Raw genomic sequence first — 16,133 nt, 5'->3', positions numbered from 1 at the left:
CTGCCATGCTATGTTGTCATCTTAGTTCTCTCGTTGGGCAGAGACTGTCCCAAGATCGCGTAGCAGTCGGAGGTGTGTTTTCTTGTCTTGTCCGGTGAAAATATTCGCTTTCCTCGTTTATTTGTACATATTTCATATACAGTGGGGAGAACAAGTATTTGATAAGCTGCCTATTTTGCAGGTTTTCCTACTTACAAAGCATGTAGAGGTCTGTAATTTTTTTATCATAGTATATCAGTATTTTTGGGCGCCGATTATAAAAATAAATATATATATATATATTTTTTTTTACCTTTATTTAACTAGGCAAGTCAGTTAAGAACACATTCTTATTTTCAATGACGGCCTAGGAACGGTGGGTTAACTGCCTCGTTCAGGGGCAATACTCCACAAGGAGACTGCCTGTTACGCAAATGCAGTAAGCCAAGGTAAGTTGCTAGCTAGCATTAAACTTATCTTATAAAAGACAATCAATCATAATCACTAGTTAACTACACATGGTTGATGATATTACTAGATATTATCTAGCGTTTCCTGCGTTGCATATAATCTGACTGAGCATACAAGCATACACGTATCTAAGTATCTGACTGAGCGGTGGTAGGCAGAAGCAGGCGCGTAAACATTAATTCAAACAGGCTTTCTTTGCGTTTTGCCAGCAGCTCTTCGTTGTGCGTCAAGCATTGCGCTGTTTATGACTTCAAGCCTATCAACTCCCGAGATGAGGCTGGTGTAACCGACGTGAAATGGCTAGCTAGTTAGCGCGCGGTAATAGCGTTTCAAACGTCACTCGCTCTGAGCCTTCTAGTAGTTGTTCCTCTTGCTCTGCATGGGTAACGCTGCTTTGATGGTGGCTGTTGTCGTTGTGTTGCTGGTTCGAGCCCAGGGAGGAGCGAGGAGAGGGATGGAAGCTATACTGTTACACTGGCAATACTAAAGTGCCTATAAGAACATCCAATAGTCAAAGGTTAATGAAATACAAATGGTATAGAGGGAAATAGTCCTATAATTCCTATAATAACTACATCCTAAAACGTCTTACCTGGGAATATTGAAGACTCATGTTAAAAGGAACCCACCAGCCTTCATATGTTCTGAGCAAGGAACTGAAACTTTAGCTTTCTTACATAGCACATATTGCACTTTTACTTTCTTCGCCAACACTTTGTTTTTGCATTATTTACACCAAATTGAACATGTTTCATTATTTACTTGAGGCTAAATTGATTTTATTGATGTATTATATTAAGTTAAAATAAGTGTTCATTCAGTATTGTTGTAATTGTCATTATTTCAAAAAATGAATAAAAAATTGGCCGATTAATCGGTATCGGCTTTTTTGGTCCTCCAATAATTGGTATCGGTATTGGTGTTGAAAAATCATAATCGGTTATTTATTTATTTTTCTCTTTTGTACCCCAGTATCTCTACTTGCACATGATACTCTGCACATCTATCACTCCAGTATTAATGATAATTTGTAGTTATTTCGCCTCTATGGCCTATTTTTTTGCCTTACCTCATTAATAATATTACGTTTGCACACTCTGAACATAGATTTTTACTATTATGCTATTAACTGTACGTTTGTTTAACCCATGTGCAACTCTGTGTTGTTTTTGTCGCACTGATTTGTTTTATCTTGGTCAGGTTGCAGTTGTAAGTGAGAACTTGTTCTCAACTGGCCTACCTTGTTAAAAACTAATTGACGCTACCCATTCCGTTAACGTTAGGATAATTTTCATCAACAACCGCTGAATTGCAGAGCGCCACATTCAAATAATATTACTATAAATATTTATATTCATGAAATCACAATATAGCAAAACACAGCTTAGCTTTTTGTTAATCCGTCTGTTGTGTCAGATTTTGAAAATATGCTTTACAGCGAAAGCAATCCAAGCGTTTGTGTAAGTTTATCGATTACTAGACAAAACATTATGGACACCTAGCATCAAAGTAGCTTGGTCACGAAAATGAGAAAAGCAATAAAATTAATTGCTTACCTTTGATCTTCGGATGTTTTCACTCACGAGACTCCCAGTTACACAATAAATGTTCCTTTTGTTCCATAAAGATTATTTTTATATCCAAAATACCTCAGTTTGTTTGGCGCGTTGTGTTCAGAAATCCACAGGCTCGAGCGGTCAAAACAACGCAGACAAATTCCAAATAGTATCCGTAATGTCCACAGAAACATGTCAAACGTTTTTTATAATCAATCCTCAGGTTGATTTTAAAGTATATAATCGATAATATATCAACCGGCACTGTCTCTTTTTCAGTAGGAGAGGGAGAGTCAATGGCTGCACCACTCTGTTGCGCAAGCAAAACTCATGCGAACACCCAGCTAGCTATCCACTACGCGATGTTATCTTGCTCGCTCATTTTTCAAAATAAAAGCCTGAAACTATGTCTAAAGACTGTTGACACCTCGAGGAAGCGATAGGAAAGGGGATCTGGTTGATATCCCTTTAAATGGAGCGAAGGCAGGCTATGGAACATATAGCTTTCAAAATAGAGGCCTCTTCCTGGTTTTATTTTCCTCAGGTTTTCGCTTGCAATATCAGTTCTGTTATACTCACAGACAATATTTTGACAGTTTTGGAAACTTTAGAGTGTTTTCTATCCTAATCTGTCAATTATATGCATATTCTAGCATATGGGCCTGAGAAATAGGCCGTTTACTTTGGGAACGTTCTTTTTCCAAACATAAAAATAGTGCCCCCTAGCTGAAAGAGGTTAAAGTGTTGTGTTGCCTCACTTGTCGTGTTTTGTCCTATGTTTTAAGTTTATTTATTTATTTTTAATCCCAGACCCCATCCCCGCATGAGGCCTTTTGCCTTTTGGTAGGCCGTCATTGTAAATAAGAATTTGTTCTGAACTGACATGCCGAGTGAAATAAAATAAAATATCATATTCCTTCTATCAAATTCCTCTGTATCATATTCCTCTCCACCCTCCAACTCCCCCTGTTCTTCCTCAACTCCTCATCATTAAACACTCCCCAGATGTGTGAAAAGTCAACATTTTGTGTTTATACAGTGTTGTACAGTATGCCTTAACAAAAATCAAACAGAGTAAACATTTTTTATTTTATTTTTAAATGCTTCGTTCTTTCATTGCATGCAAAAATACCATATCCCTCCCTCCCTACTCTCTATTACCCAGTCTACTCATCCATCTTCAAGCTTTCATCCCTTCCCTGCTCTTCTATCACCGTCTCAGTTCCACCTCCAGCTGGTTCCCTCTTTTTCTTCTCCTCCAGTCTCTTCCTCTCCTCTCTCCTCATCTTTTCTCTCTTCTTCTCCTCCTTTTCTTGAATCTTTCTCTCCATCTCCAAGAATGCAGCTTGAGCTTTCTCTCTCTTTTTCAGCTCCTCAGAACACTTCTTCTCTTTCTTAATTCTGTCTTTCATCATGTCATTATGTATCTTCATCAGCCCCTCTAACCTCTTTTTCTCTGCCTTTTCCTTCTCTTTTCTTTCCTTCTCTCTCTTTTTCTGTTCTAACTTCTCCCTCTTCTTCTCAGCCTTCATGACTTTCTTCTGCTCTTTCTCTCTCTCCTTCATCTCTTTCTTCTCCCTCTTTTTTTGCTCCTCCTCCTTGTGTTTTATCTCCTTTCTCTCTTTCTCTTCATCTTTCAACTTCTTATTCAGTTTCTTATTTTTCTCTTTTTCCTCCATCTTCAAAAATGGGATTTTCTGCATTTGGTTCATGAGCAGAAAGCCCACTCTTCCCAGGATGGTTTCTGCTCTCTCTGTTGAAACCTTCCCAATAGAGCACTTGGAATGGGCACAATCCGCCTCACTCTTCAATCCCTCCCTCGGGCTCACCTCCTCAGTGACGCTCCTCTCTTCACTCTCAATTTCAATGCCTATCCAATGATCCTAACAGGAAGACATTGACTCTAGATGTAATATTGTTCCAATGTAGCACATTCAATACACAACTGAGTGATCAACATACAATGATGGCCTCATGGGGCACCCCATTAGATTTTACAATATCTATAGATGTTCCTGGGTCCATACTAAAAGTAATACAAATGCTAACCCTAGTGAGGGGTGATGTTTTATACTATGAGCAAAGAGCAGCAGGGTTGGGGTCAATTCCATTTCAATTCCGATCAAAAGACTCTAAGATTCCAATTCTCTTCAACGCATTGAATTGAAATGGAAATGACCACCATCCCTGTAAAGTAGTAAGGTGAAATTCGACACCTACCTTTGCCTCTTCCAGGGTCCAGGGCCTGGGTTCCTCATCCTCTGACCTGCATATGGATGCTCCAACTCTAACAGGCATCTTAGTGACTACGCAGATCAGAGGGTTGGGCAGCTCATCATTGCGGGTTGCCAGAGTTAAGTTAGCATCTGAGACCAGCTGTTGAGCTTGAGGGCAGATATCCACCTCCACAGTAGTGCCCCTTCCTTTCTGATCTGGCTGCTTGGGGTCCTTGTCATGGATGCATGCCAGGCTTGGAGGAAGTGCATGGACAGGGCTTTTATCACCCATCATTTCCTCTCTCTTGACAGTGGATGCAACTGCACTTTCCTCTATGTCAACTGAGCACTCTGTGGTGTTCTCAACGGTCTCCTCTGGCTGTTTGTGGTCAATGTTGTGGGTGCAGGGCAGCCTTAGAGACAGTGCTGTGGGTGCAGGAGGACTTTTTTCAGCCAAAAACTCCTCTTGGAGGACAGTGGACACGGAAGCGACTGCTTCACGGGCAACTGGACACTTGCTGGTGCCCTCTACTGCCTCCTCTGGTAGTTTGTAGTCATTGTCAAAGACAAGTTGCAGGCTTGAAGGCAGCACTAAGGGAAGACCTGTGGCTGCTGATGGATCCTCTCTATTAGCAACTGATGCCTCTGCGGCGACTGAGCACTCAGTGGCTTCCTCTATCGTCTCCTCTGGCTGCTTATGGTCATTGTCCAAAACGTGTGACAAGCTTGGAGGCAGCCTTGGAGCAGGGCTTTTATCCAGGTCCTCTCCCTGGACAATGGATGTGCCTACAGCGATCTCTGTGGCAAGGGAGGACTCGGGTACATCCTCTTTTTCCTCCTTGGTCAGTTTGTGGTCAGAGTCACAGATACATGGCGAGCTTGGAGGCAGTGCTGCAGGGTCAGGAGGGCTTTGATCAGCTCCCATGTCCTCTTTGAGGTGAGTGGACACATCATTGGTTGTTTCACTGGCAACTGGACACTTGTTGGTTCCCTCTACTGCCGCCCCTGGCAGTTTGTCGTCAAAGACACGTGGCAGACTTGGAGGCAGCATTGGGACAGGGCATTTAGCTGCTGATCTGTCCACTCCATCAACAGTAGCTGTGCCTGAAGTGGCCTCTGTAGCAAATGAGACCACATAGGATTCCTCTACTGTGTGCTCTGGAGGCATGAAGTCATCGTCAACGACTGGTGGCAGGCATGGAGGCAGCACTGAAGGAAGAATTGTAGCTGCCCATCGGTTCTCTCTCTTGACAGTGGCTGTATCTGCAGTGTCCACTGTGGCAACTCGGCACTCCGTGGCTGAAACAGCAGGCTGGGAGGTTTCCGGGACTTTGAATGAATTGCCAATGAACCGCTGAGCCAGTGGTGGGAGGGAGAAAGGATAGAATCTGTCCTCTTCCTTGATATTAGATATTGCCACTAGAGAATCTGAGTCCTCAGTGGTTCCCTCTACTGTCTGCTGTGGTGGAATGGAGTCATCGTTAAAGAAGTGTGGCAGGTATCGATGCAGCATTGAGGAAAGATGTGTATCTGTCGACAAGTCCTCTCTTCTACCAGCAGATACATCTGCTGTGTCCTCTGTGGAAACTGGGCACTCAGCAGGGACAAAGTAGGAAAATACAATGAATCGCTGTGCATCCTGAGTGCGTATGACCAATGGAGAGGGGGGATGCAACATGGTTGGTATTGGCCTCCGATTGGTGAAAGCCAGTGGTGGGAGGGAGTCAATACAGGGAGCCATGAACTCAGTGAGTGGACGTTTGGTCACATCTCTCACATTCTGCAGGAGAAAAGAAACAGACATGATGAAAGTGATCACATTCAGTACATACATTCTTTATGAGTGAACTCTATTTACTTTTACATCACATATACAGTGCCTTCGGAAAGTATTCAGACCCTTTCACTTCTTCCACATTTTGTTACCTCAGCCTTATTCTAAAATTGATTAAATCATTTTTTTCAGTCAAAGCAAGAACAGAATCGTTCCAAATTCATTTAAAATAAAAATAATGGGAATATGCTTTCGTATTCAGTACTTTGTTGAAGCACCGTTGGCAGCGATTACAGCATAGAATCTTCTTGGGTATTACGCTACACACTCGGCATACTTGTGTTTGGGGACTTTCTCCCATTCTTCTCTGCAGATCCTCTCAAGCTCTGTTAGGTTGGATGGGGAGAGTTGCGGCACAGCTATTTTCAGGTCTGTCCATAGATGTTCGATCCGGTTCAAGTCCGGGCTCTGGCTGGGCCACTCAAGGACATTCAGAGACGTGTCCCAAAGTCACTCCTGCGTTGTCTTGGCTTGTGCTTAGGGTCGTTGTTCTGTTGTAAGGTGACCCATCGCCCCCAGTCTGAGGTCCTGAGCGCTCTGGAGCAGGTTTTCTTCAAGGATCTCTCTGTGCTCCGTTCATCTTTGCCTCGATCCTGACTAGTCTCTTAGTCCACGCCGCTGAAAAACATCCCCACAGCATGATGCTGCCACCACCGTGCTTGACTGTGCCGTAGGTGCCAGATTTCCTCCAGACGTGACGCTTGGCAATCAGGCCAAAGATTTCAATCTTGGTTTCATCAGACCAGAGCATCTTGTTTCTCATGGTCTGAGAGTCAATGGGTGCCTTTTTGGAAACTCCAAGTGGGCTGTCATGTGCCTTTTACTGAGGAGTGGCTTCCATCTGGCAAATCTACCGTAAAGGCCTGATTGGTGAAGTGCTGCAGAGATGGTTGTCCTTCTGGAAGGTTCTCCTATCTCCACAGAGGAACTCTTGTGCTCTGTCAGTCACTATCGGGTTCTTGGTCACCTCCCCGACTAAGACCCTTCTCCTCCGAATGCTCAGCTTGCCGGGCGTCCAGCTCTAGGAAGAGTCTTGGTGGTTCCAAACTTCTTCTATTTAAGAATGATGGAGGTCACTGTGTTCTTGGGGACCTTCAATGCTGCGGACATCTGTTTCTCGACACAATCCTGTCTCGGAGCTTTACGGACAATCCCTTCTACCTCATGGTTTGGTATTTGATCTGGCATGCACTGTCCACTGTGGGACCTTATATAGACAGGTGTGTGCCTTTCCAAATCATGTCATATCAATTTCATTTACAACAAGTCCAATCAAGTTGTAGAAACATCGAAAGGACGATCAATGGAAACAGGATGCACCTGAGCTCAATTTCGAGACTCATAGCAAAGGGTCTGTATACTTATGTAAATAAAGTATTTCTGTTTTTAAATGTAATACATTTTCAATACAAATGTAACACAGTTTTTTCGCATTGTAATTGTGGGGTATTATGTGTAGATTGCTGAGAATCTTTATTTTATTTAATCCATTTTAGAATGAGGATGTAAAGTAACAACAGGTGGAATAAGTAAAGGTGTCTGAATACTTTCCTAAGACACTGTATATATCTAGTGTCCTCTCAGATGCTCTGCACCAGTCTGTACCAACCCTGGGTCTTCTAGCTAACGGGTCAACTAAGTGTAAAAATACATGCACTACACCCAGCACAACATTTGACATTTTAGACATTTAGCAGACGCTTTTGTCCAGAACAATTTACCGTTAGTGCATTCAACTTAAGGTAGCTAGGTCAGACAACTACATTATCCTGATTTGAAGGTCTATGAGAGATCGCTTGGTCTTGTTATTTAATTTTTTTTAAAGACAAGGCAACCATAAGAACTGAGGACTGTGTACATAACAATACTCAGAGACATACACAATACAACACAAGAAAAGTTATCAGACAAAATACTGTTAGCTTACGTTCAATGGCATATGGCACATTTTGCCAGTATATTGACATATATTTGATTTAATCAATATTGTTCAACAGAACTCTAGTCGACTTTGTCAAAGTTGGTCTTGTTACCTCCTCAATCAGGCTTGGCATTTTCCTCGTCTCAAACCAAATCCTCTTCATCTCCTTCTCCTGCTCCCTCTGGATCTGTCTCACCAGAACCAACCTGGCTCCCAGCTCCATCATGTAGTCTGTCTGGATCTCCCTATCCTTCAACTGACACTCAGCCCTCCTCTGTGTCAGCGTTGAACCCTCCATGTCTTCCTCCTAGCTAACAATAAGTCTGGAAAATACATAACGTTGTAGTAAGTGGTGTGTTGCTAACCAAAGAATAATACATCTCTTTACGATGTGCTCACATTTCTTCCCCTTTACTTACAATTAAGCAAGTGACAATCCCAATCCAGAGATGATTACGCAATAGGCCTATCTGAATTATTAGTAAAAAGTTGGCTACTGGAAAAGCGACCAAGTTCAAATGAATCAATTTTGGCTGTTCCTATCATTATGTGCACAATATCCTTCATGACATCTTCATTGTGATGCAAGGCGTTGCCATTGGAGATGAGAAAGCACAACATAGACTTTAACAATCAAACTTCAGGCTCTCTCTGTACCTTACTATTGAGCCTTATTCAACCCCCTCATGTAACGCCACTCCATATTGGCCCTGGTTCTCACAAACCACACTAATCACTTATATAATATCATTCAAAAAGGTTTTGGGGGAAGAAAGTGACTATTTCCATCATGGACCTAGCTTGTTGTACAGTTGAATCTATTTTAATCATACCAGTCTGCTCTTTGAGTGCCTCTGAGAGCAACTCAATTTAAAGAGGTACATATTTGGTACATTATTGAGATAATTGATTACAATGTATGTTGGGGATTAACACAGAGATGCGGTTTTCTTTCACCAATAGAATGTATTTGCCTTTAGGCTGGCTGACTACAACAACTGTAACATGCCATCTCAGTTGTCAGGATGAACAATTTTCTCACAAAAAAATGGATTCAAACAAACTGTCTCTCGTCAATAGTTTCACTTGTCACCATGATTGCATGTCAGGCCTACTTAAAGGGTCATGTTAGTACACAAGTCATTTAAAAAGTAGTTATTCTTCAGAAACATAGTTAAATAGTAAGTTATATTACAACCTACCTCTCAAGTAAGCAGCGTGTTCTCTTGCTAATGAAATAGGACATGAATCATCTGTCAGTGGTTAGTTGAATCAGTCTCTTTGCACTGTTCTGTTTGTCTGTGCAACAGCTAACCTCCCAGAATCAGAATCTTGTGATGTCACAATGAAGGCCCCATTGCTATGACTACCCACAGAAGCTCTCATGTGTAATCAAATGCTAGAACAATTCCCTTTTTTTTAACCTGTTGAGCACAGTCATATGTAATATTTACATTGAATCCATGTAACCACATTTTTTATTAAAATAAAATGCTCTACCTCATCAAATGGTTGACCATTCATAATACAGGTGTTTTGCTTAATTCAAAGTCAATATGTTTTAGATTTCACAACTAGCATCCAGGTTTACTTAGGTTATTTGTTTGATCTCAGCCTACCACTAATGTCCATTTTTTTCATCATCCTCATCATTATTAATTAAATACATGCTGTAGGCTACCTTACTACACTAAAACAAGTCTTCCATAGTCTATGCCACCTCAGTATCACAGTTCCAAGAAATGAGGTTTCAAGAAAACATCTCTCTTCAATGGCCTCAGCTATTAGCCATATGATCAACAAGATCAAATGCTGTACTAAAATCAAGAAGCATCTCAACCATAAGTTTATTTTGGTCAAGTGACCTGATCCATTGATCGGTTAAAACAACTAGAGCTGTTGCAGTTGAGGGATCTTCACGGTTCGCATGCTGGTAGAGAAATAAGATGTGCTGGGTGTGTAATTATCTAGGCCTGAAACATTTGATTGAAGAGTAGGTGTCCCTGAATTCTTGCATTGTAGTTCAATTTATTATTAAGGAAATCAATATCAGCTGACTATAGAACAGTAGTTTTAGACCTGCCAACAGGGCCCATTGTTTAAAAACTTGTTTGAAATGTTTCTTATCCATGTCTTTCCAGTTGATCTAACCAATCAGACTCAAGAGCGTCACACATTCCTCCATTCATTCTCGATCATTTTCCTATCTATCATATTCTCATCTATCATATCAAACAGATACAATTACATTCAAAGCAGAAAATATATACAGAGCAAATGTATGAGATTGAACACATACATTTCACAATGAACAGTTGATCTGACCCCCATTTTGCAGTTTCACTATGGCTTTAGTCATCAGTCAAGAGGGACACATTTTATTAAGGTAGTTGTGTTTCAGGGACTGTCAGTTTAAGAGGTTTTAAATCTTAAAGTGATCTAATCAAACAAATCCTCTCTGTCACATTCCTCTCCATCATATTCCCCTCCATCATATTCCTCTCTATCATACTCCTCTTTATCATACTATCATATTCTTCTTTATCATATCATCATATTCCTCTTTATCATATTATTATATTCCTCTCCATCATATTCCCCTCTATCATATTCCCCTCCATCATATTCCCCTCCATCATATTATCATATTCCTCTTTATCATATTATTATATTCCCCTCCATCATATTATCATATTCCTCTTTATCATATTATCATATTCCTCTCTATCATATTCCCCTCCATCATATTCCCCTCTATCATATTATCATATTCTTCATCATATTATCATATTCCTCTTTATCATATTATCATATTCCTCTATCATATTATTATATTCCCCTCCATCATATTCCCCTCTATCATATTATCATATTCTTCTTTATCATATTATCATATTCTTCTTTATCATATTATCATATTCTTCTTTATCATATGATCATATTCCTCTTTATCATATGATCATATTCCTCTTTATCATATTCCTCTTTATCATATTCCTCTCTATCATATTCCTCTTTATCATATGATCATATTCCTCTTTATCATATTCCTCTCTATCATATTCCTCTTTATCATATTATCATATTCCTCTCTATCATATTCCTCTTTATCATATCATATTCCCCTCTATCAGGTTCTTCTCTACCCTCCATCCACTGCCCCTCCTTCCTCCTAGTCCTCATCTCAATACAGCCCCTCTCCATCCACCAGAGCACGATGGAGAGCTCTTCCTCCAGCCTGGAAAGTACCATCTCCTTGTCAACCAGGCAACCTTCCTTTTCCACATATTTGATTGCCTCCTCTTTAACTCTAAGTTGCTCTTTATTGATCCTCAAAATCACCCCTGACCTGGGCTTTGAGATGATCTGACGTCTCGTTTGTTTGAGACATTTCTCGTTGCTGCTCCTTCTATTCCAGCACACTAATGTCCTTCTTGAAGTAGCATACATCTGAGGCTACCTCTTTTTTTCAGATCCTTATGTGCTTCTCTTATAGGTTGGAATGTGTGTCCTCTGTCGTCTCTCCCATCTCTGCAGATCAGATTACTGTCCGTCTCCCGAGCCTCTATCTTTTAGGATCTCTCTCCAGTTTCAGCTGGTAGGCCACATTCCTGATCAGTCTGTTGATCTGGAAGTTTCTGGCTCTGACCAGAGCTGGTGTTCAGCATTCCGGCTGTCTTGGAGCCATCTCCAAGGTGTGCTAGGCAGACAGCTCAGAGACACAGGCTCAGTGTAGATCTCTGTGCAGATGGAACAGGACAGGTGCTCTGCCAGGTCAGAGGAAGCTGTGGTCATAATGGAGATGACTGTGCTCGTGCTCAGTGTGTGAGAGAAAGAGGCAGTATCAGAATACCCATATTAGCATACTAAATAGTATGCAAAAAATATGTTTTATAGTATGTGAAATTTAGAAAGTATGCAGCCGTCACATGCTAGTCGGAACTAGGAAACTCTGGAATGTCCGACTTGCTGATTCGTTGAATGCGACACGTATATAACTACAACCAGTAAGCAAGTCTGACATTTCCGAGTTTCTTAGTTCCGGCTAGCACATAAACGCAGTACTCTGAATGCGTCATCTAATGCACGATTGCATTGACTCCGTCATTTGTACATGTTGGTACAGCGCTTCATTGTATCTGATTATCAGCTTTTGTCAAACATGTGAGTGGGAAAAGAAGAGTGAATTCTGCAAGGGTGGGCAACTCCAGTCCTCGAGGGCCTGATTGATGTCACACTTTTTCTCCATCCCTAGCAAACACAGCTGATTCATCAAACTGCATTCTAAACTGAAGATCATGATTAGGTGATTATTGGAGTCAGGTGTGTGAGCTGGGGCAAAACTGTGACACCAATCAGGCCCTCCAGGACTGGAATTACCCACCCCTGTTACGAGATCAAATGCCAAAATTAGTACATACCCTAATCTAACTGCCTGTAGCTCAGGATCTGAAGCAAGGATATGTATATTCTTGATACCATTTGAAAGGAAACACTTTGAAGTTTGTGTTAATGTGAAAATAATGTAGGAGAATATAACACATTAGATCTGGTGAAAGACATTAAACAACCGTTTTTTTGTACCATCATCTTTGAAATGCAAGAGAAAGGCCAAAATGAATTATTCTAGCCCAGGTGCAATTTAGACTTTGGCCACTAGATGACAGCAGTGTATGTGCAAAGTTTTAAAGTGATCCAATGAACTGCATATCTATTAAAAATGTTTTATCAAGACTGCCCAAATGTGCCTAATCGGTTAATTCATACATTTTCAAGTTCATAATTGTGCACTGTCCTCAAATAGCATGGTATTCCTTCACTGTAATATAGCTACTGTAAATTGGACAGTGCAGTTAGATTAGCAAGAATATCAGATATGTCCTGTGATTTGTTTTTGTTTCTTACAACCTCATGCTAATCACATTAGCCTACGTTAGCGGAATCCTGTAGATAAAGTACACAGTCAAATTAACATTTGCTTTAAAGCCCTCACTAAGAATACTGACTAACTTCTTGTAAAGGTAGGGGCATGTGACTATCATAAAGCAAGACAGACTAAAGTTCAGTGACAGCGACAACTTTCAGTTTGGGGAAAACGCTACAACACAAGTGAATAAAGGATGGGTTTTATATCCATACAGTATAAATAGGAAATATCTAATAAACAAATGATTCCAACTAATTCTTTGGATTGGAGATTACTGCTTTAGACTGTTGATATGAATCCACACATGCAGGTCAGAAAGCACTAAATAAGTGTCCAGCATGCTCTAGAGGTTATTACAAGTAACTACACATATCACACCACAACAGCTAACATAGGGTCTCACTCCCGCTCTTCCTTTCCTCCTCTCCCTCTTATCTCCTCTGTTCTTCCTCTATTCCTCCTCCTCTCCTCCTCCCCCTCTCCTCTCAGCGGCTCCAGCTGGATAGAGTGACGTCGAGGTGGCCTCTCACTGGAGGGAGGGAGAGGGGGAACAAAGGAGGACGAGGAGGTGGAGGAGAGGGGTAGAGGAGGCAGAAAGCCCGGTCTAAATATTGTTTTAAAGGGAAGAGCGGGGGAGGAGGAGAGAGTGCGAGAAAGGGGCGGAGTGAGAGAAAGAGGGGAAGAGGGGGATGGCAGCTGTGTCCGACACACCATGCCTACACCTGCAACAGGTAGGCCAAGGGGCGGGACCTGTAGGTGAGACTCATAACACGATAGGGGAGGCAGGTGAAGAAGGGGTGGAGCTGGAGTCAAGGAAGGGAGGGTGTTCCTACGAGCTCCCTGCCAGCGAGAGGGAGAGCAGGGAGGAAGTTTGTCCACAGAGCACTTCCGGGTCATTGGGTCGCCTCCGATGACATTAGATCCCCCTCTACAATGTAAAGCAGTTTGAGTACTGGGGTGTTCTCTGTATAAATCCAAGGTGGAACCTCCAGGGGCTAGCCTCCTCTCAGGGGACAGTCTGCTCTGGGCTGCCTGGGAAAGGTGCTCCTCTGTGGGAAAGAGGAGAGAACAAGAGGCCCCAGAAGAGGTCTCGTTATGGTAGAGATGGACAAATCGACTCTCCTTGTCATCTCCCACCTCTTCCTCTAGCTCGGCCTTCTCCCTCCTTTCCTTCTTAAAGTCGTGATGAAGAGAACCTTTTTCTCCCTTTCCTCCTTCCTCTCCTCCCTCTTCCTCTACCTTCCTTTCCCTCCTTCCCTCTTGGTAGACCTTGTTAAGTCGAGCCAGATTGTGAATAGCTAGCCATGGTTCAGACCACTGTCGCTGTCTGGGAGGGGTGATACAGGACTGGTCCACTGGACTCAGCTCACATGGGGAGAATCTGCTGCTGCTGCTGCCACTCCCCCTCTTACCTAGGATGAGATAAGAAAGGATGAGACAGGTTCCTGAGATGTTTAACACCTTCCCTCCCTCCCTCTAACCTGATCCTCTGAAATTGAACACGTTCTCTCCCTCAAGTGAGTTGGGTGAGCCCGTCTTGATGATGATGTCAGAGGGTGACATGCAGGTGACAGGTGATGCATCGGGAGACGGCAGAACGTTCAGGTAGCGCCTCGTCACCGGTCCTCCGCTCACACCCATCTCCGTGGTGATGATGATGATGTCACGGCCTTTGGCGCGGCATGCGTCCAGTAGCACCTGGGGTATGTAATGGTCAGTTATAATCATTTCACCACACACACGGTCTTGTATAACTAACCTTTTGGGGACACACTAAACACTATTTTCCCTAACCCATACCCTTAACCGAACCTTAACCCAAAAATCTAACCCTAAACCTAATTCTAACCTTAACCCTAAACCCCCTAGAAATAGTGTTTGACCTTGTGGGGACCAACAAAATGTCCCCAGTTGGTCAAATGTTTGTTTACTATTCTTGTGGGGACTACTGGTCCTCACAAGTATAGTTAACCACACACACACCCCCCCTCCTCCCTCCTGACCTGTAGTGTAGGCTGGTGCTGTGCGTTAATAGCGTAGACCATAGCTGAAGCTCCAGAGTAGTCCTCCATACTGGGGTCAGCTCCAGCTGAGAGGAGAGTAGAGGCTAGCTGAGCTCCAGCCCTCTCCATACAGGAATACATCAGAGCTGTACGGCCTGACCGGTCCTGGGCATTAGGGTCTGCCTGGGTGGGGAAAGATAGGATGGGGTTAGGCTGTAGGTAGGCGCGCGCGCACACACACACACACACGGCCTGTTTAGAATAGGATAGAATCCCACAAGGGAAAATTAAACCTACAGAACTCTCCTTTAAAAGCAGACACAGACCTGGTTGTCTAGTAGGTATCTGAGCAGTTTCAGGGTTCCAGGTCCAGTGGGTTCCCCTCTCAGGGCTTTACACGCAGCCAGGAGAGGAGTCTCTCCTCCTGGGTTTCTCTCGTTGACCTGGGCACCCCCCTCCAGGAGCAGCCTAACGAGGCGAAGCTTCCCCAGCCTCGCTGCTCCAATCAGGGGACTGCCGTTTGGCAGGAGGTCCTGGGGGACCGACATGGTCTGGAGGAGAGGAAAAAGGTAGAGATGGTAAGAAAAAGAGAGGCAGTCAGACAGGTGAAAGTCAAATAGTGAGTTAGCATCCAAACGTACCTGGGTTGTCTGAGGTCCTGCGTTGATTGTTAAGGTTTCACTCCAGACATCACATATTGGCAGCAGACAACTTCAGCCGACTGGACACTGATACACATCCTCTTCGGTCCATCTCACTCCGTTCTACCTCTCTCCTGTACGAGGAGCGTGTGTCCTGTCTCAGGTGAAGGGCAGGCGTGGGCAGCGGTGAGCGTTCAAAGTTGTCAATGGTTTTCAGCTCTAAATGTCACCTGTTGCTGAGTCTCCACACTACAAAGGCACTGGGAAGGACTGATAGAAGTCAGCTTTGAACGGCCTTCATCTGGCAGACCACCGCCTGAGTTCAAACAGCCTAGAGGGGTGTGTGTGTAGAAATGGCACTCTAAAACAAATGTTATTGGTCACATACACATATTTAGCAGATGTTATTGCGGGTGCAGCAAAATGCTTGTCACAAAAACAAAACAAAAAAAATACTGCAAAGTTGCTTAGGAGCAGAGCTGCCATGTCTGTCAACGCCATCTTGTCAGAACACAGAATGGTGATAAAAAGACCTGTGGATGAGGAATGTTTTCTGGCTGTTCTGCCTATAGATAGGCCTGTAAA

The 16,133-nt window shown here is 42.8% G+C and overlaps 2 protein-coding genes across 2 annotated transcripts; both read right to left on the bottom strand.

Annotated features, from left to right (window-relative positions):
- Positions 1–3,155: 3,155 nt before the first annotated feature.
- Positions 3,156–4,329, bottom strand: LOC139372493 (uncharacterized). The gene is made up of 2 exons (XM_071112219.1): positions 4,227–4,329; positions 3,156–3,889 (listed from the first exon to the last, which is right to left on the bottom strand). The coding sequence occupies exons 1-2, from the start codon at positions 4,302–4,304 to the stop codon at positions 3,173–3,175; spliced, it is 795 nt and encodes a 264-aa protein (XP_070968320.1). The 5' UTR covers positions 4,305–4,329; the 3' UTR covers positions 3,156–3,172.
- Positions 4,330–13,176: 8,847 nt separating this feature from the next.
- LOC139373121 (ankyrin repeat domain-containing protein 34A-like) lies at positions 13,177–15,583 on the bottom strand. The gene is made up of 5 exons (XM_071113245.1): positions 15,549–15,583; positions 15,234–15,458; positions 14,908–15,090; positions 14,386–14,602; positions 13,177–14,316 (listed from the first exon to the last, which is right to left on the bottom strand). The coding sequence occupies exons 2-5, from the start codon at positions 15,453–15,455 to the stop codon at positions 13,304–13,306; spliced, it is 1,635 nt and encodes a 544-aa protein (XP_070969346.1). The 5' UTR covers positions 15,456–15,458; positions 15,549–15,583; the 3' UTR covers positions 13,177–13,303.
- Positions 15,584–16,133: the final 550 nt, after the last annotated feature.

Source organism: Oncorhynchus clarkii, chromosome 18 (assembly GCF_045791955.1).
Source record: "Oncorhynchus clarkii lewisi isolate Uvic-CL-2024 chromosome 18, UVic_Ocla_1.0, whole genome shotgun sequence".
Taxonomy (NCBI): domain Eukaryota; kingdom Metazoa; phylum Chordata; class Actinopteri; order Salmoniformes; family Salmonidae; genus Oncorhynchus; species Oncorhynchus clarkii.
The sequence above is the reverse complement of the archived record's forward strand: the minus strand, read 5'-3'. Positions and strand labels throughout refer to the sequence as shown.

Excerpts from the sequence above, each read along its gene's own strand:
- LOC139372493 (XM_071112219.1), bottom strand. The coding sequence starts at position 4,304 with ATGCCTGTTAGAGTTGGAGCATCCATATGCAGGTCAGAGGATGAGGAA. Across the intron at positions 3,890-4,226 it reads GGACCCTGGAAGAGGCAAAG|GATCATTGGATAGGCATTGA; the intron begins GTAGGTGTCGAA and ends TCTTCCTGTTAG.
- LOC139373121 (XM_071113245.1), bottom strand. The coding sequence starts at position 15,455 with ATGTCGGTCCCCCAGGACCTCCTGCCAAACGGCAGTCCCCTGATTGGA. Across the intron at positions 15,091-15,233 it reads GATACCTACTAGACAACCAG|GCAGACCCTAATGCCCAGGA; the intron begins GTCTGTGTCTGC and ends TTCCCCACCCAG. Across the intron at positions 14,603-14,907 it reads AGCACCAGCCTACACTACAG|GTGCTACTGGACGCATGCCG; the intron begins GTCAGGAGGGAG and ends TACATACCCCAG.